The sequence below is a fragment of the Cynocephalus volans genome, chromosome 1 (assembly GCF_027409185.1).
Source record: "Cynocephalus volans isolate mCynVol1 chromosome 1, mCynVol1.pri, whole genome shotgun sequence".
In the NCBI taxonomy this organism is placed as follows: Eukaryota; Metazoa; Chordata; class Mammalia; order Dermoptera; family Cynocephalidae; genus Cynocephalus; species Cynocephalus volans.
Window position 1 is genome coordinate 125,349,216 of NC_084460.1, and position 19,755 is coordinate 125,368,970.

Sequence of the window (19,755 nt, forward strand, 5' to 3'; positions counted from 1 at the left end):
GCCTGTGTGTGCCTCATTTCCAGGAACTCAGTAGCACATGTGGTTATCAGTACTGTCATCTGCAAATATTCAAGAGAATTACCAACTCACCCCATGTAAGAGTAGCCAGGGTCAAGAGCTCAGGAATTGAGTCCTGACATATTACATATTCTGGAGTGTACGGATCTGTTTGAACATCAGCATCCCGATAATCAGTCTGAGTGCTCACGGTAGACTTTGGAGGGATGGGTGCATACTTAGTAGAAGTGGGAGGAAGAGTATATGGTTCTGTCCTAAAAGGGGAAAATTAGTTTAAAAATTGAAACCCAATATGATCACTTAAAATACTACATAATTAAGTAGAAATAAATCCTTGCTTTCAGTTACATACTCAGTTTTATCTGTTTCCCTCCAGAAATGCAGGAGCAGAGAAAAGAGATGGCTTCTGTTAGGAAGGAAGGAAGGAGGGAGGGAGGAAACCTCTTTCTGGAGGAAACCTCTTTCTGAAGGAAGCCTCTTTCTGGATAAATGATTCAATAATTAACACTGGGATCACTTGGTTAACATGTGGAAAAGTTACCTCACTCCTTGCACAAAAGTTAGTTCCAGATCTTTTAAAAACATTAATGTAAAGATGAAACTATAAAAGTATTAATAGAAAGCATAAGTAAATATGTCAACTTTGAGTGAAGGTCTTTTTAACATGACTCAAAAGCCAGAAACTATAAAAGGAAACGATTAATAGAACTGAGGATAAGTTTAAACTTCTACCCCTCAAAATATCACAAACAAAATTTAAAAGGCAAATTTGGAAATAGGTTTTGCAACATATATGATAAAAAGTTAAATAGCCTTTCTGTATTAAAAAAAATAATGCCCTGTAAATCAATAAGACAATTGAATACCCCACAGAAAAATGGGTAAAGAATGATTCACAAAACACAAAGTAAGATGTCAAACAAACACATGAAAAGATAATAAACATAACTAGAAATCAATTTATGAACATTCAAAAATGTCCACAATTCATTGTAAAGGAGGAAAAAAGGACACTATTATAAGTGGTATGGATAGAAGGATTCCATTTTTATATTTTTAAAACTGTTTTTATGCATAGAAAAATGCCTAGAGATGGATTTACAATATGATAATAATAATAGTAATTATTTCCGGATAGTAGAATTACAGAGGGAATTTTTTCATCGTTATAGTTTTCTGGATTTTCTATTTTTTTCTTTACCATGTACATGTATTACTTTTAAAGTAAGAAAGGAGAAAACATAGCCACTTTCATTTAAAAGAAAACGTTTTTTCTAGTTGGCAGAAGAATTGGTTAAATTACATGATAAATAAGATAATGAAAAAACAAAGAGATATTTCTATTTTGAAAAATAGAGTCAATGGGAGGTGCTTATATATGAGTACAGCATATACATACAGCTTGGCTTTAAGAAAAATGCATTTCAAGCCAGTTAGAAAGAAGCACCTATTTGGAGGTCCAACCTATCTGTTATGGGACAAGTACTTTAAATAGTTCTTGATGCTGAATTCTACCTGGCAGTGAAATCACTTCTCCAGTAGTTGCTATGAACTTCTAACATAGGTAGATAAAATAGGCATTTATGGCTTTTTATGTTTTCAGCAGAAATTATTATACCATAAAATTCTAGTTAAGGAAATAACTTCAAATTAGTGTTATATCATCCCAGATCACATAAGATTTTATTATCACACCATTAGCTTGAATCAAGAGAATAAATGATTGTTTTTCCAAATTAGATAATTACACATATGATCAAATGTACTTAGATTATGATAAAGCCTAATGAATCCTTCTGACAAAGTTTTCTGATGGCTTAGTATCTTTCTAGATGGGTCAGAGAAAAGGATGCAAAAGAGGAATGCTACTTTAACAGAATTCCTGTGGTAACTGAACACTCTTTCCTAACTTGCTTCTTATTTTCTCCAACCTATTCTTCCCCCCCCCCCATTTTAGTTGGCTTTAGGGGTAAGTAAAATATGAATAAGAAAGAACAACGATGCCTTTCCTACCTCCTCCCAACCTCAATCAGGACCCAAAGCTACAAAGACCCTACAGCTGCTCCTTGCTTGGCTGGACCCCTGATGCGTCCTGGCTCTAGTATCCTTACAGCAGCCACCGCAGCTCTATTCCTTCTCCCAGTCCTTTGTCCTCTCCACAGCCCCAGCACCAGGAGCATGCACTGCCTGCCACACCACAGTCTTCCACATTTTCCCTCCCAGCCCCAACAGAGCTGCACACTAAGAGGAGCTTCACAAACCTAGAAAATCCTCTTCTGTTATTATGAACCCCATTGAGTGTTTTTCACGTATTAACTTTATATTCTCTTTGCCAAGATGCTTACATAGTATCCAAAGTGAAGACTCCAACAGCTGGCCATGAAAAGGGTGTGGCTGCAGGCCAGCAGTCCCTAGACAATTCCTTCCCTGCTAACACAAGGTGGCATTACCCTCATTGCTCCTAAACTCAGACCTGCCAGAATTCCAGAGCTGACTTTACTCAGGAATACTGATTCATTCTTTAAAACCATCTATGAGAGATAGAGACTATCTAAAATGTTAAATGTCATGGTATAACTCTTGGAGGGAATCTTTATCTCTTATGCCACTGTTATTTAGGAAGGAGTGGGGGAGGCACGGTGTTCATCACTGTAGGCCTCTGAACTCCCCATAATTAGATTAACAACTTTTAGACCTGGGGCCATTATGACCTCCAAAGCAGGTGATCTAGTGAGCCTGCTTTTAAAGAATTAGTGGAGGGATCTATGAGGTTCAACCCATCTCATACCTCCCCCTTCGCTCATACAAAGCGTTTCCTAGAATACAAGTCTGCAGCTGTCCCTGGGTAAATTGGCAGATCACAAAGTTGCTCTGTCTGGGGAGAGCAGAGAATCTGTGCTCCATCACTAAAAGAGCCAAAAGTATCCATACAAAGTCTTAGAAAATAAAGGGAGAAGTGGGATCATAATCAGCATTTATCTTGAGGATTACAGACATTTGAAAACATATGCCCTGTCCATAAGATGCTATGCTATATATCATTAAGAATAGCTATATTCGTTAAATGCATTCTTGAAAGCTCACCCCTAAATAAATTTCTATTTTGAAATCTGAGACCTTAAAAAAGGTTTTTTTTCCTGATCATTTCATGAATACCTTGAACTTTTTTTTCTCTTATAGAAATATTTAGTTATATTAACACAGGAAAAGCTATAGCAAACCTTGGGTTTTTAAAGGAATACTCTACCTAACCTGCTGTCTTGCCCTAAAACTAAAAACTGGGGAATTGTACATTTATCTCAGATTCAGTCCTTGCCATTCCCTCTTCCCTTAGTTCACTCCTTTGTGGGACATAAACTATGTTTTATTTACCTTTGTATAACACATTGCCTTGTGTAGATTAGATGATTATTCAATTATAAAATTCTAGCATTCAAAAAAATATTTCATGACTGATTAGTTTTCTTAATAAATGTTGAAGAACTGTCATCAAATAAGTGTGTGTTTCAGAGAAGAAAAAGATCTTTAAAGCATTTTTCAACTTTTTTTTAGCACAACTGCTATGATTTGAATCTGTGTTCCTTCCAAAATTCATGTTGAAACTTAATCCGCATTGTGGTGGCATTAAGAGGTAGGGCCTTTTGGTGAAGCGATTAAGTTATGAGGGTAGAACTTTATAAAAGGTTGGTTATTGCCTTATAAAAGGGTTGGAGGGAACTAGCACAGGTCCTTTTTGCCCTTCTACCTTCTGCCATGTGAGTATGCAGCAAGAAGGCCCTTGCCACACACAGAATGCCAGAACCTTGATCTTGGACTTCTCAGCCTCCAGAACTGCGAGAAATAAATTTCTATTATTTATAAATCACCTAGTCTGTGGTATTTTGTCAAAGCAGCACAAATGGACTTAGACAACTCACAGTAAGAAATACATTTTATATCATAATCCTTTATATACATATAAATATGTATATATCTATCTGAAACAAAAGTTATAAACAAACAAAAAAAAACTTACCCTCAATATTCCTGATCCTTTGGTTGTTTTCTATTACGTTTTATTTTTTTAAATGCTGCTCATGACCCACTAGATTTGTGATTCACAGTTTGAAAAATATACATTCAGAGAACTATCATCTGGAAGCAAATATGGAGGCAAACACAAATGAAATAAATTGGGAAAGAGTTTTTAAATAATGGTTACTTACTTGGTTGGTGCATAAATAACACTGAATGGCATCTGTTGAATAAATGGAAGGAAAGGCCTGGGAGGAAAGGGAAAACACAAACATGTGGGGTTTTTGCATTGGGTGCACTCTAAGCTTTCTTCCCATACTAATAATTAGTCCCTTAAAATCAATGAGCTTGAATATCCCATATATCAGTAATCCTCAAACTTTGGCATATACAAAATCACTGGGGGATGGGAAGGTTCTTCCTTAAAATGCAAATTCCCAGGTCTGGCCCAGGTGATTCAGTACACGTGGGGTAGAGCCAATGAATTTGCATTCTTAATAAGCACTCTAGTCTTTTCTCTGCAGATGGTAAACAAGCCATACCTTGAGAAACAGTGACCTAAACCTGGGCTTCAGCTGGCCATTAGTTCCCTGCAACTTCTTAAGTTCCCGGAGATATTCTGAAATTCCCAGTGATTTAGTTTAAAGCTTCCCTTCCAATATCTAGGAATTGAGGATACTACAGTTAAGAATTTAACATTTCTCTGAAACAGCATCACAAAATTTTCATAAGGAGGTTGCTCATAAATAAAAATGTGGATTAGAAATTTACTTTCTCAAGGAAACTTATGCAAGTGTGGCATCAACACTATTTTTCTAACTCAGCTAACACCTATCTTATTTTTTTTTTTGATGTAAAAAATACTTTTTATTTAATTAATAGACTTTTTTTTAGAAGTTTTAGGCTTATAGAAAAATTGGGAGGAAAGTATAAAGTTCCCATATTCTACCACCCACCATCCCGCCAGTTTCTCTTATTATTGACATCTTTCGTTAGTGTAGTACGTTTGTTACAATTGATGAGCCAATACTGATACATTATTATTAATTAAAGTCCACAGTTTACATTAGGATTCACTCTTTGTGTTGGACATTCAGTGGGTTTTTACAAATGTGTAATGACATATGACCACCATCACAGTATCCTATGGAGTAATGAAACTATTTTTTAAATCCCCTGTTTTCCACCTATTCATTCCTCTCACCCACTTCCTTCTCCCACCATCCCTGACAACCATTGATTTTTTTACTTTCTCAATACTTTTGCCTCTTTCAGAATGTCATGTAGTTGGAATCATACAGTATGTGGCTTTTTCATATTGGTTTCTTTCACTTAGCAATATGCATTTAAGGTTTCTGCATGTCTTTTTGTGGCTTGATAACTCATTTCTTTTCAGGGTTAAGTAATATTCCATCATATGCATGTACCACAGTTTATCTATTTACCTACTAAAAGACATCTTGGTTGCTTCCAAGTTTTGGAACTTATGAATAAAGCTGCTCCTGTAAACATCTGTGTGCTGGTTTTTGTATGGACATACATTTTCAACTCATTTGGGTAAGTACCAAGAAGTGCAATCAGTGCGTTATGTAAGAGTACGTTTAGTTTTGTAAGAAACTGCCAGACTGACGTCTGTCGTAGCTATACCATTTTTCGTTCCCACCAGCAGTCAGTAAAGGCCCTGTTGCTCCACACTCTCGTTGGCATTAGGTGTTAACAGTGTTTTGAATTTTAGCCATTCTAGTAGGTGTGTAGTGTAATCTCTTTGTTTTAATTTGGAGTCTCCTGATGACATATGATGTGGAACATCTTTTCATATGCTCATTTGCATTCCACCTGACTTCTTTGGTTGCCCTTTTTTTTTTTCCCTAGTTTATTTATTTCTTTATTTTTTAATTTTATTTTGTCGATATACATTGTAGCTGATTGTTGCTCCCCATCACCAAAACCTCCCTCCCTTCTCCCTCCCCCCCTCCCCCCCAACAATGTCCTTTCTGTTTGCTTGTCGTATCAACTTCAAATAATTGTGGTTGTTATATCTTCTTCCCCCCCCCCCGGTTTGTGTGTGTGTGTGTGTGTGTGTGTGTGTGTGTGTGTGTGTGTGTGTGTGAATTTATATATTAATTTTTAGCTCCCTCCAATAAGTGAGAACATGTGGTATTTCTCTTTCTGTGCCTGACTTGTTTCACTTAATATAATTCTCTCAAGGTCCATCCATGTTGTTGCAAATGGCAGTATTTCATTCGTTTTTATAGCTGAGTAGTATTCCATTGTGTAGATGTACCACATTTTCTGTATCCACTCATCTGATGATGGGCATTTGGGCTGGTTCCAACTCTTGGCTATTGTAAAGAGTGCTGCGATGAACATTGGGGAACAGGTATACCTTCGACTTGATGATTTCCATTCCTCTGGGTATATTCCCAACAGTGGGATAGCTGGGTCGTATGGTAGATCTATTTGCAATTGTTTAAGGAACCTCCATACCATTTTCCATAGAGGCTGCACCATTTTGCAGTCCCACCAACAATGTATGAGAGTTCCTTTTTCTCCGCAGCCTCGCCAGCATTTATCGTTCAGAGTCTTTTGGATTTTAGCCATCCTAACTGGGGTTAGATGGTATCTCAATGTGGTTTTGATTTGCATTTCCCGGATGCTGAGTGATGTTGAGCATTTTTTCATATGTCTGTTGGCCATTTGGATATCTTCCTTAGAGAAATGCCTACTTAGCTCTTTTGCCCATTTTTTAATTGGGTTGCTAGTTTTCTTCTTGTAAAGTTGTTTGAGTTCCTTATATATTCTGGATATTAATCCTTTGTCAGATGTATATTTTGCAAATATTTTCTCCCACTCTGTTGGTTGTCTTTTAACTCTTTTAATTGTTTCTTTTGCTGTGCAGAAGCTTTTTAGTTTGATATAATCCCATTTGTTTATTTTTCCTTTGGTTGCCCGTGCTTTTGGGGTTGTATTCATGAAGTCTGTGCCCAGTCCTATTTCCTGAAGTGTTTCCCCTATGTTTTCTTTAAGAAGTTTTATTGTCTCAGGGTATGTATTTAAATCCTTAATCCATTTTGAGTTGATTTTAGTATACGGTGAGAGGTATGGATCTAGTTTCATTCTCCTGCATATCGATATCCAGTTATCCCAGCACCACTTGCTGAAGAGGCAGTCCCTTCCCCAGTGAATAGGCTTGGTACCTTTGTCAAAGATCAGATGGCAGTAAGTGTGTGGGTTGATTTCTGGATTCTCTATTCTATTCCATTGGTCAGTGTGTCTGTTTTTATGCCAGTACCATACTGTTTTGGTTATTATAGCTTTGTAGTATAGCTTAAAGTCAGGTAGTGTTATGCCTCCAGCTTTATTTTTTTGCTGAGCATTGCTTTGGCTATTCGTGGTCTTTTATTGTTCCATATAAATGTCTGAATAGTTTTTTCCATTTCTGAGAAAAATGTCTTTGGAATTTTGATGGGGATTGCGTTGAATTTGTATATCACTTTGGGTAGTATGGACATTTTCACTATGTTGATTCTTCCAATCCAAGAGCATGGAATATCTTTCCATCTTCTTGTATCCTCTCTAATTTCTCTCAGCAGTGGTTTGTAGTTCTCATTATAGAGATTTTTCACCTCCTTGGTTAACTCAATTCCTAAGTATTTTATTTTTTTGGTGGCTATTGTAAATGGGCAGGCTTTCTTGATTTCTCCTTCTGCATGTTCACTATTGGAGAAAAGAAATGCTACTGATTTTTGTGTGTTGATTTTGTATCCTGCTACTGTGCTGAAATCATTTATCAATTCCAACAGTTTTTTTGTAGAGGTTTTAGGCTGTTCGATATATAGGATCATGTCATCTGCAAACAGGGACAGTTTGACTTCATCTTTTCCAATCTGGATGCCCTTTATTTCCTTCTCTTCTCTGATTGCTCTGGCTAGTACTTCCAACACTATGTTGAATAGGAGTGGTGAGAGTGGGCATCCTTGTCTAGTTCCTGTTCTTAAAGGAAAAGCTTTCAGCTTTTCCCCATTCAGGATGATATTGGCAGTGGGTTTGGCATATATGGCTTTAATTATGTTGAGATACTTTCCCTCTATACCTAACTTATAGAGGGTCTTTGTCATGAATGAGTGCTGAATTTGATCAAATGCTTTTTCAGCATCTATAGAGATGATCCTTGTGTTTGAGTTTATTAATATGGTGTATCACATTTATTGATTTGCGTATGTTGAACCAACCTTGCATCCCTGGGATGAATCCCACTTGATCATGGTAAATAATTTTACGTATGTGTTGCTGTATTCTGTTTGCTAGTATTTTAGTGAGGATTTTTGCATCTATATTCATCAAGGACATTGGCCTGTAGTTTTCTTTCTTGGTTATATCTTTACTTGGTTTTGGTATCAGGATGATGTTTGCTTCATAGAATGACTTTGGGAGATTTGCGTCTGTTTCAATCTTTTGGAATAGTTTGTAAAGAATCGGTGTCAATTCCTCTTTGAATGTTTGGTAAAATTCTGCTGTGAATCCATCTGGTCCTGGGCTTTTCTTTGTTGGGAGCCTTCTGATAACAGCTTCAATCTCCTTTATTGTTATTGGTCTGTTCAAATTTTCTACGTCTTCACGGTTCAGTTTTGGGAGCTTGTGTGTGTCCAGAAATTTATCCATTTCCTCCAGATTTTCAAATTTGTTGGCGTATAGTTGTTTATAGTAGTCTCGAATGATTCCTTGTATTTCAGATGAATCAGTTGTGATATCACCTTTTTCATTTCTAATTTTTGTTATTTGAGTCTTCTCTCTTCTTTTTTTTGTTAGCCATGCTAATGGTTTGTCTATTTTATTTATCTTTTCAAAAAACGAACTTTTTGATTCGTTGATCTTTTGAATTGTTTTTTGGTTTTCAATTTCATTCAGTTCTGCTCTGATCTTAATGATTTCTTTCCGTCTGCTAACTTGAGGTTTGGATTGTTCTTGTTTTTCTAGTTCTTTAAGGTGAAGTGTTAGGTTGTTCACTTGCCATCTTTCTATTCTTCTGAAGTGAGCATTTAATGCAATAAATTTTCCCCTCAATACTGCTTTTGCAGTATCCCACAGGTTTTGGTATGATGTATCATTGTTTTCATTAGTTTCAATAAACTTTTTGATTTCCTGCTTGATTTCTTCTTGGACCCATATGTCATTAAGTAGAATGCTGTTTAATTTCCATGTGTTTGTATAGTTTCCAGAGGTTCGTTTGTTATTAATTTCTAGTTTTAATCCATTGTGGTCTGAGAAGATACATGGGATAATTCCAATTTTTTTGAATTTATTGAGACTTGATTTGTGACCTAATATATGATCTATCCTGGAGAATGATCCATGTGCTGATGAGAAGAATGAATATTCTGAGGTTGTTGGGTAGAATGTTCTGTAGATATCTGCCAATTCCAATTGGTCTAGAGTCTTGTTTAGATCTTGTGTTTCTCTACTGATTCTTTGCCTAGATGATCTGTCTAATATTGACAGTGGGGTGTTCAGGTCCCCTGCTATTATGGTATAAGTGTCTATTTCCTTCTTTAGGTCTAATAGAGTTTGTTTTATAAATCTGGCTGCTCCAACATTGGGTGCGTACATATTTATGATTGTTATGTCTTCTTGATGGATCAGTCCTTTTATCATTAAGTAGTGTCCCTCATTGTCTCTTTTTATGGTTTTTAGTTTAAAGTCTATTTTGTCAGATATAAGAATAGCTACTCCAGCTCGTTTTTCTTTTCTGTTTGCATGGTAAATCTTTTTCCATCCTTTCACTCTTAGTCTGTGTGAATCTTTATGGGTGAGGTGGGTCTCTTGTAGGCAGCATATAGTTGGGTCCTGCTTTTTGATCCAGTCAGCCAGTCTGTGTCTTTTAATTGGGGAATTTAAGCCTTTAACATTAAGAGTTGTTATTGAAAGGTGTTGATTTATTCCTAGCATTTTATTGGTTGTTTGGTTGTCTTAGGTGTCTTTTGTTCCTTGCTTTCTGATTTACTGTTTGGTTTCTTTGTTTATTGGTTCCTTAGGTTGTAGATAGTGTTTTTGTTAGCTTGTTTTCTCTTCATGAATGCCATTTTTATTGTACTAGCGGGTTTAGATTTTTCTTGGGTTTTTATGGCAGTGGTAGTTATTTTTCAGGAACCAAACCCAGTACTCCCTTGAGGATTTCTTGTAAGGGTGGTCGTGTGGTAGTGAACTCCCACAGTTTTTGTTTGTCTGAGAAATATACTATTTGCCCCTCATTTCGGAAGGATAGCCTTGCAGGGTAGAGTATTCTTGGCTGGCAATCTTTGTCTTTTAGTATTTTGAAAATATCATCCCATTCCTTTCTAGCTTTTAGGGTTTGTGATGAAAAGTCTGATGTTAACCTGATTGGGGCTCCCTTATAGGTGATTTGACGCTTCTCTCTTGCAGCTTTTAAGATTCTCTCTTTGTCTCTGAGTTTTGCCAATTTGACTATGACATGTCTTGGAGAAGGCCTTTTTGGGTTGAATACGTTTGGAGATCGTTGAGCTTCCTGGATCTGAAGATCTGTGATTTTTCCTATACCTGCGAAGTTTTCTGCCACTATTTTGTTGAATATGTTTTCAATGGAATCTCCATTTTCCTCCCCTTCTGGAATACCCATGACTCGGATATTTGAGAGCTTGAGGTTGTCTGATATCTCTCTCAGATTTTCTTCCATGTCCTTGATTCTTTTTTCTTTCTTTTTGTCTGCTTGTGTTATTTCAAACAGCCCATCTTCAAGTTCAGAGGTTCTCTCTTCAACTTCGACAAGCCTGCTGGTTAAACTCTCCGTTGTGTTTTTTATTTCGCTGAATAACTTCTTCAGTTCAGCAAGTTCTGCTACATTTTTTTTCAGGACATTGATTTCCTTGTATATTTCCTCTTTCAGATCCTGTATACTTTTCCTCATTTCATCATGATGTCTAGCTGAGTTTTCTTGTATCTCATTCAGTTTCCTTAGAATTATCACTCGAAATTCCTTGTCAGTCATTTCAAGGGCTTCTTGTTTTATAGGATCTAGAGTATGAGATTTATTAACTTTTGGTGGTGTACTTTCTTGATTTTTTGTATTTCTGGTGTCTTTTTTTTGGTGTTTATTCATTGTGGCAGGGGGTTTCACAGTCCACCGGTTTGAGACTAATGACTAACTAGGATGTTGCTGTGGTTGCCAATTTGGTATGGCTCCCGCCGTGACTGCTCAGTTGGCCTCTAGTGTCTTGTGTGTGTTGTTGCCTCGGGTCTTGGGCTTCTCTGGGGATCCACCTTTCTGGTCAGCTTGGACTCTGCTGGGCTGGTGGATCACGTACCACAGGGTGTGTGATCTCTGTTGAGCTTTCACTTCCTGTACAGGACTTCTCCCCATTCCGTGTGCTCTGGCCCAGGCTGTTAGATCGTGCAGTGGCGACCCCACCGGGTGTGTGGTTTCTGTCGAGTCTCCGCCTCCCTGGCCGCACGTCTCCCCCCTCTGTGCACACTGTGCTGGGCTGGGGTGTGTCTTCTGCACCCCTCGTCTATCAGCTGGGCCTTCAAGACCCTGCTCAGCACCGCCTTGCCCAGGAAGTCTACCAGGTTTCTGCTAGGCACAGACGACCGGTCTCCCTGGGTGCCTTTGTAGCACTGTGTAGATCTTTCTCGGGTCTTGTTCACCTTTGTATCCCCCCGGTATAAACCGAGTCTAGTGCCCGCCTGCAGCCTGCTCTCCGGCAGGTTCAAGCGGACCTGGAAACTCTCCTACCACACTATTCCCAACCAGAAATTCGTTAGGCTTTTTTCCAAACTGGTGGTCGCAGAGATGGTATCTGCCTCCCAGTAACAGGAAGTTTACCGGGGCCGGAGTCCAGGGTGTGGTGGAGTGACAGTCGGCCCTCCCGTACTTCCTTGCCCTCCCAACACTGGTCAGGAAGCCCCACGCCCCCAGCCCTGCCAGCGAACCCCGGAGGGAGTGGGAGAGGAGGCCGGCCCGCAGGCTCCGGAAAGCCCCGCGCCAGGCCAAGCAAATGGGCTCAGTGATGGCCGAGCAGGGCGGAGCTGCCCGCACCTGGGAAAATGGAGGCAGCACCGGGCGGTGAGTGGCCTGGTGGTGCAGGCGGGAGCCGCGTGGGCATCTGCCCCCCGAACAGAGCTCTGCCAGGGATCACTCACAGTGCTGTGCCAGGTCGGGTGTTCGCTCTCTGTCTCTGGTTTGTCGCCTTCCGTGTTCTCGGCGCTGCCGCCTCGGGCTGTTCAGTCGCGGCGCGGCTCGGGCGCTCCCAGGAATCTTCTTTAATGCCGGTCTGAAACCTCGAATCCTGAGTAGGGCAGCTGGCTGCCTTCAGCGCGGCCCCGGCCTCCGGGATCCTGGCTGCATCCACAGCAGCCCTGGCGCCGTGTTCCCTGTTTCAAGACTCGCTTTTGCAGCTAAGAATCAGTTCTTTTCCTGCTCCACACTTCAAAGCTGTTGCCTGTAAATGAGGCAGCCTCTCCTGCCGGGGGCAAAGTGGCGTTGAGCCCCCACGACCGGCCAGCAGCTGTAGTCCTCCCTTAAGAGATGGTGAGAGGAAGGTCCACAAGTTTCCCGGCTGCCTGAGGCCCAGTGGCCGCCTTTTACACCTCAGCTACTCCGCGCCAGCCGCCGCAGCCGCCGCCATCTTCAACACCTATCTTATTTTAATTTGTCTGAGTATATCATTAACACATGAGTATTAATAAATAAAAAAAATGACTCTTGACTGTGTTGGTTTTGGCAACATATACAAAGAGAGCAATGTTGCACATTTGAACACTTCTAACAATTTTCTCTGCACTTTGACTTCATGGTGTCTCTACTATATCTCACTTCATTTGATGACTTCATTTTCTTCTCAAATATACATTCTCAGCTGCAATCCTTACCTTTGAAGTCAGGCAGGCTTAGCTGGAATCCCACCTCTGCCACTTGCTGGCTTATGTGACCGTGAGCAATCTACTTCTCTCTTGGTCTCAGTGGGGATTATATATATACACTATCCTGCATTTCTGTTGTGAACATTAGATGATATGTATCTAAAGCACTTAAAATGGTGCCTGCCAGTGGCGACCACCAAGCCACCACAGGAATCGCCCTGGGCTCTTCGGGACAGTGAGGGCCTCGGGCCTTGGCCCCTTCCCCCACCTCCCCCCCACCAACCCACAGCCAGCACAGCGACGACCACGACTACCAAGCCGCAGCAAGAAGGGCCCTGGGTTCCCAAGCTGGGGTGGTAGGGCGGGTGAGGGCTTTTGCCACAGCCCCCTGACATCTGCACCCAGCCCAGCAATGACCAAGCCAATGCTGGAAGCCCACCCCCTCACCTCCCTGTGGGAATGAGGGGGGTGCCACCGGCCTCAGTCACGCCCCTCCTATTTCCTCCTTCTTCCATCCCATTTCCTTCCCCTTTCCCCTCTCCACCTCCCTCCCAACTGCTCCGCAACAACATCCTAGAATGTAAAAAAATAACAAAATTACATTTTCTTTTAAAATAAATAAATAAAATGGTGCCCGGCACTTGCATGCACTTAAAAAGTATAGCTGCTATCATTATCATAAAGAGGTTCTCCAATAATACCAGGGATCAAATGTTCATTAGTAATTACTTCTACCTTTCAAAGTATTTATAGCGATTCCTTCCAGTAACTTCAGGATCTTCATAAACTTCTTTAGGCATCTGAAAAGAAGTGTCAGTTCTAAAATGAAGCGGAAAACATTATTCAAGTCTAAGATTTTCCACATATAATTTCTACTTAATTTTTCTGTCTATAAAGTAGGATATACACAGAGTATGTCATACTGAGAGCCAAGTCTTCTATAACATGCATATGACTGTCCAAGTCTTCTATAACATGCATATGATGAAGTAAGAGTTGAGAAAAAGAGTAGATTTATGAACCCCCACATACAATAATAGCTCACTTTTAATTAAAAGCACATGAAAATAACAAAGTTTAAAAAGACCATTTTTTACATCTGGGTGGAAGACATTATTTTAAAATTTACTAAATATGAACTTATAAGTAATTAAAAAAACAAGGAATTCAAGAGATTAATCTATGTTCTTTATTTTTTAATTGAATCATAATTGATTATACATATTTTTGGGATTCAATGTTGACATATGCTGATCAAATAAATATTACTAGTATGTATATTGTTACAAATCGTACTTATTCTTTATGCCCCTTGCCCAATCTCTCCCTATCCTCCCTGCCTCCCCCCTCCCACCACTGATAACCCTAGATTTCTTCTCTCCCTCTGAAAGAGTAATGGTTACTCTATTGATTTGTGGCCTAGATGATCTGTCCAATGCTGAAAGGTATGTTCAGATCCCCCAATATTATCATAGAGCCCATGCTTCTTCTGTCACTCTGGAATGGGCCTTGTGGAGAGAGACATCCTCTTCTTTCTTTTGGTCTCTGCTGGTGACTCTTGTATCCATGCGCTCCAGTGGCTGACGGACCATCTGTGTGGTAGTTGTGACGTCTAGCCACTTCTGCAACAGCTGTGGTTATTGTGGTGGCTGTGGTAGGCCACCTATATGGAGGTGATGTTTTTGGCATGCTCCTTGGAGCTGGTGGTGTGCCTGGTTGTGGGAAGGGGGTCCAGTCCTCAGCTCCAGACACTGGGCTCCTGGGCAGGGCCCTGAGGTGCTGGCGGTATGCCTGGTTGTAGGCAAGGGGTCCAGTCCCTGGCTCCATACCTCAGGTCCCCTGGCAAGCCCCAAGGCACTTGTAGTGTGCCTGGGCCAGAACTAATTTTTTGTCCTTTGCTTAATTCTTTTTTTTTTTTTTCTGACCGGTAAGGGGATCACAACCCTCGGCACGGTGTGGTCTGCACCACACTCAGCTAGTGAGCACACCAGCCATCCCCATATAGGATCCGAACCTGCGGCCTCGGCACTACCAGTGCCACACTCTCTGAGTGAGCCACGGTGCCGGCCCCCTTTGCTTAATTCTAAAATGGAGGAATTTCCTGTGGGAAACAGTACTTGAGCTATGTGGTTGAGCTAAATTGCTGCTTTGCTGCTGCTTCACTAGGGAAGACTTTTTATGAAGCTCAGGTTTTAATGGCTTACCTTATAGGTACTTCTCCAGAGACCAGGTGCACCTGGGCTGTGAAGAAACTCTGATCTGGGCCTGAATCTTTTCATCAAACTGCACCCCATACAATTCTGCATTCCCAACCAGTCTCCTCTGAGTGGTCCTGCACTGATTGGGGGGAGATCGGCTGTCCTTGCTGTGTCCCAGTGTTCTCCTTGGTGGGCCCATCTCCCTCACTGCCCATGCTCCAAACACTTCCCATGGGACGGGCCTTGTGCTGGTCTCTTGCAATGATGGTCTGGCCTCTGAATGGCTCCCCTTTTTCAGCTGTTTGGCTCCTTGCTCCTGTGTGGGTCCACAGGAACCCTATTAGTGGTCTTGCTGTCCTGGGAGCCACCAAGGCCCCCTTCTCCTCTGCCACCTCCAAGCAACTCCATCTGAAGGTCACAGCTGCAGCTTTTACCAGCTCCTGCTCCATGTGCTCAGCAGCTCCAGCCTTAAAGCAGCCGTGGCCCTAAATGCTCTGAGCAGTTTTTTCTCTCTCATCATGGCTTCTCCCACCCTCATGAACTCCTTAGGTCTCTCCTCCTCTTCCTCTGAGCTCCAGCTGCCCCAGCTTGGCTGTTGTTACATTTTTATAGTTGTAAATTGGTTGATTTGTGGGAGAGAGTGACGCTGGGGACCATCTATTCCACCATCTTGACCAGAACTCTCATCAAGAGACTAACCTCTGAAGGTGCTTTGGCTAGAAGTCTCCAAAAAATATTTTAGATACTGGCAAAAAGAGAACTTGCAATTTCTAAGACAGATCAAAGGAATGACAAACGCAGTCACCCTGACCTTTAGTGGCAAGTTGTCATTTAACATAAATATTCACACCAACCTTCTAAGAACATTTTTAAACAATAAACTGTAACCATTGCTCCTTAATCAAGCTTGTTTTGGTCAAAGGGGTTTAGAGAGAGAATTTGATGTAGGTATAACATCACAACAGTACTTGTAAACCATATTTGTAAATCATTCAGACTAAGTACATAAAATTTTTAAAGGAAAAATACACCCATTAAAAACATGAGTAGTTTTAGGAGCTGGAGCCACCTGACACCTACCTGGCAAGCTGCCAGAGGGCTTCTTTGTGTTTTTCCTCATGTCCCCTCCATTCCCGACTGATGAATGGTGGGACAGGATCAGACTTGCTCCAATATACAGAATATCTTGGATAATGGATTAGGTCACTGAACATGGTTCTAAATCCAGGAACTTTTCTCTAATGTTAGGAAAGAGAGGCAGTGAGGAAAAGGACAAAATTATACCATCAGATTTTCTAAAGCATTTTGATTAAGTTGTAAACTCTAAAAAAGAAAAAGAAAAGGTACAAAACAATATATATAGCACAGGAAGAGGGGATATATGCATAGATACATAGAATATCTCTGAAAGGATGCTCAAGAAACCAATTACAATGGTTGTTTATGTGGAGGGGGCTAGGGCCAGAATTTACTTCATATTGTATATGCTTTTGTACTACTCAAATTCTTCTGACACAGGCATATATTACTTTTTCCATTGAAATAAATTTATTTATGGGACCTTTATTCACTAATAAATTAATTATTACAATAGGTTATAAATATTAAGGTGCCTTGTCCCTAGTAATCATGGCAAAGTAGTTTCTGCAGAACCTAAAATCCAGTGGAGCTTTGGGGATTAGTCAATCTGATCAGTGCAGTCAGGCAAAATAGAATGGTTCAGGTTCATTAGGTTGCTGCTATGGGTCAAATATCTCCCCAAAAAGTTCATGTATTGGAAACTTGATCTTCATTGTTAACAGTGTTAAGAGGGTGGGAAATCTAATTACTGAAAGGTGGGGCCTTTAAGAGTTGATTACATTGTGAGGACTGTGCCCTTGTGAATGGATTGATCCATTTATAGAGTAATGGGCATGGTTCTGATGGTTTTATAAGGAGAGCGAGTGAGAAGGTTAGCTTTCTCTTGCTCGGGCCATTCTCTCGCCACATGATACTCTGGTCACCCCAGGACTCTGTAGAGTTCTCACCAAGAAGAAGGCCCTCACCAGATCTGTTCCCTGGACCTTGGACTTCCCCTACTCCAAAACTGTAAGAAATAAATTTTGTTTCTTTATAAATTACCCAATTTCAGGTATTCTGTTATAAGCAACAGAAACAGACTAATATAGTTGCCTTAGTGGATGAATTAGACATACCAGTCTACTCCGAATCAGGGTGGCTTGGATATGTGCTTGTGTGTGGTCTTTCTCACTTGACACAATAAACAATGGATCTGTGAAACAAATAAAGTAGCATAAGGAACAGAACATATATACTCCTAGGCTGAGAATAATGGGATAGCAATGTCATTTCTTAATCAGAAGACAAATTAGAAAGGTTAGATATTGTCTACCTGTGCAGCAGATCATGGTCCTCTTACTCTACCAGATCTACCAGTGAGAATCTGTTAAATGCATTTCATTTCTGTGTAATCAAAGTGAGCTTATGGAATTGGAATGCAAACAGAAAGCCCAGCATGTCCTCAAGAACAATACCCTAAATATTCTCTTCTCTCTCCTATGAATAAACCTCCTTCTGGGTCTGTGTAGCTCAAGAAATTCTTGAAAAGGAAATTTCTTGTGCACTACGTCCCTTTCCAAGTGAAAGAAACAATAAATTTAGGCACTATCGCCCATATTCTGAGCACCAGGAAGATGCCAACAGCATGACACCTCAGAATTGGTAGAGATGGTAAGAAAATATCATTAGTAGTAAGAGATCAATCAGATCAGCTATCTTCAGAATTCACCACTTAAGTGCATAAGTATGTTGATGATGGGCCTAAGTTATTTCTCCAAAGTTCAACACAAGATTGCCCTGCTCTTGTAAGTATCTGCTTAGTTGGGTATATCCTGAAAGTGAAGAAAAGTATTCATGATGGATTACACCATCCCTTCAAATCAACCAATTTTACATTAAACTGACAAGCAGCCTTCATAAACAGACTTGATTCCCCAAATACACTTAATTCTGGGGAAACAAATACTCAGACCTGCTAATCTAGATGACTTGGGAACATATTTCTCCATGCAAATTAATAAATTAGTGTTGCGATTTAGAAATAAGTTTCTTGAATTTGGATAAAATTTTTGAATTTTACCAAATTCAAAAGAATGAATCAATTCCTAAAACCTAGTCACTCCTCGGTTATCCAACAAAAACAATTTATTGGATGCAGACATTTGATATGAGTTTGAACTGGGAACGCTGAGTGACTCTTCAAGTCTGTAAATCATTCCATACTTTTTTGGATACCAAAACGTCCGGAATAGGTTTCAGAAAGATCGCTCAGGGCTGAGCAAATTATCAGGAAAAGAGGAGTAAAGGCGGCCCCGCGTGGTGCTGCCAGACACAGAGCGAACCCGCGGCTTCGGATGCACGCCCGCCACCCTCCGTCCCCCTCCTCTTCCCCGGAGCGCGCGGCCACCAGGAGGGAGGTCTAGGGAGGCCCTTACCGTACAGGAAATCGTACGCTCGACTGGAGGAGACCTTGCCCCCGGCCCCCCACCTCTCGCCGCACTGGGGTCGAGACACCAGCGGCTTGGCCTTGGGCTCCTCGATGGTGACTACGTGACTCATAGTGTCGCCTCTTTCTTCAGGCCAGCCAGGGACCAGCTAGGGAGGCCTAGCCGCTGCGTGCAACGTAGCTATGGTAACCACCGGCGCGCGGGGATAAGGGGCGGGGCGGAGATAAGGGAGGAGGGGCGAGGAAAGGGGGCGGGGCGAGGAAAGGGGCGGGGCGCAGGAGAGGAGGGCGTGTAAGGAGGGGGGGGGGTCGGGGGGTGAGAAACAACCTCCCTTCCCACTGCACTTCTGAGACAGGGCCGGGCGCTTTCCAGCCGCCCACCCAGGGTCAACGCCAAGGCTGGGGAAAAGACTACACTGCAGAAATACAGCAGGGATTTGCCAGTTACACCTGGAACCCTCTTTTGGAAATCCCTGGGACATCTCAGAACCTTCTAGAATGGTTAGGTGCTTTCATTTCGGAAAGCCCCTTTCCACCGGGCTTGTCCTGAGAGTTGAGGAATCCACACTCCTCGGTGTTAGCACGCCGTGAGCTCGGGCCCCACGGGCATCGCGTTTAGGGTGGACTAGGTAATCAGAAACTGCTGATCTGCACACTGCGCCTTTCGGAGTCCCGGGCATCAGATCAACTGAAGACGACGTGGTTAGGCACTGGCTCTGCTTTCAAAAACTATTTATAATGGAAAATTTTAAGCATAGGCAAAACTGACTCCACTTTTAATAATGAACTCTCATGCATCACTCAGAATCAAGATTTATTAACATTTTGCCAATCTAGTTCAATTAATTTCTATTAATTTTTCTCCCCCCTCCCCCTTTTAAGTAATTCCAGACAATATTATTTCACCCTTAATCTGCATTTCAAGCTGATACAGATTTTTAAAAACTTAACCACTGTTATCATATCTAACAAAATTAACAATTCTTTCATATCATCTGATACTTAGTACATATTCGAATTTCCATGGTTGAATTCAAGATGTCATTTATAATTGGTTCGTTCTAGTCAGGATCCCCCAAAAAGTCCTCGTGTTGCATTTTGCTATGTCTGTTAAGGCTTTTATTCTAGAACAGTGAATTTTTAACA

At 41.0% G+C, this 19,755-nt stretch overlaps 1 protein-coding gene across 1 annotated transcript in view; it reads right to left on the minus strand.

Moving 5' to 3' along the window:
- Window positions 1-18,722, minus strand: part of CFAP91 (cilia and flagella associated protein 91) — a 57,467-nt gene extending 38,745 nt beyond the window's left edge. Inside the window, exons 1-6 of the mRNA XM_063076958.1 lie at window positions 18,599-18,722; window positions 17,300-17,376; window positions 16,185-16,342; window positions 13,642-13,725; window positions 4,224-4,280; window positions 91-272 (exon numbers count right to left, since the gene is read on the minus strand). Of these exons, the coding sequence (XP_062933028.1) occupies window positions 91-272; window positions 4,224-4,280; window positions 13,642-13,725; window positions 16,185-16,342; window positions 17,300-17,376; window positions 18,599-18,722 (682 nt within the window). The remainder of the gene's footprint in view (window positions 1-90; window positions 273-4,223; window positions 4,281-13,641; window positions 13,726-16,184; window positions 16,343-17,299; window positions 17,377-18,598) is intronic.
- Window positions 18,723-19,755: the final 1,033 nt, after the last annotated feature.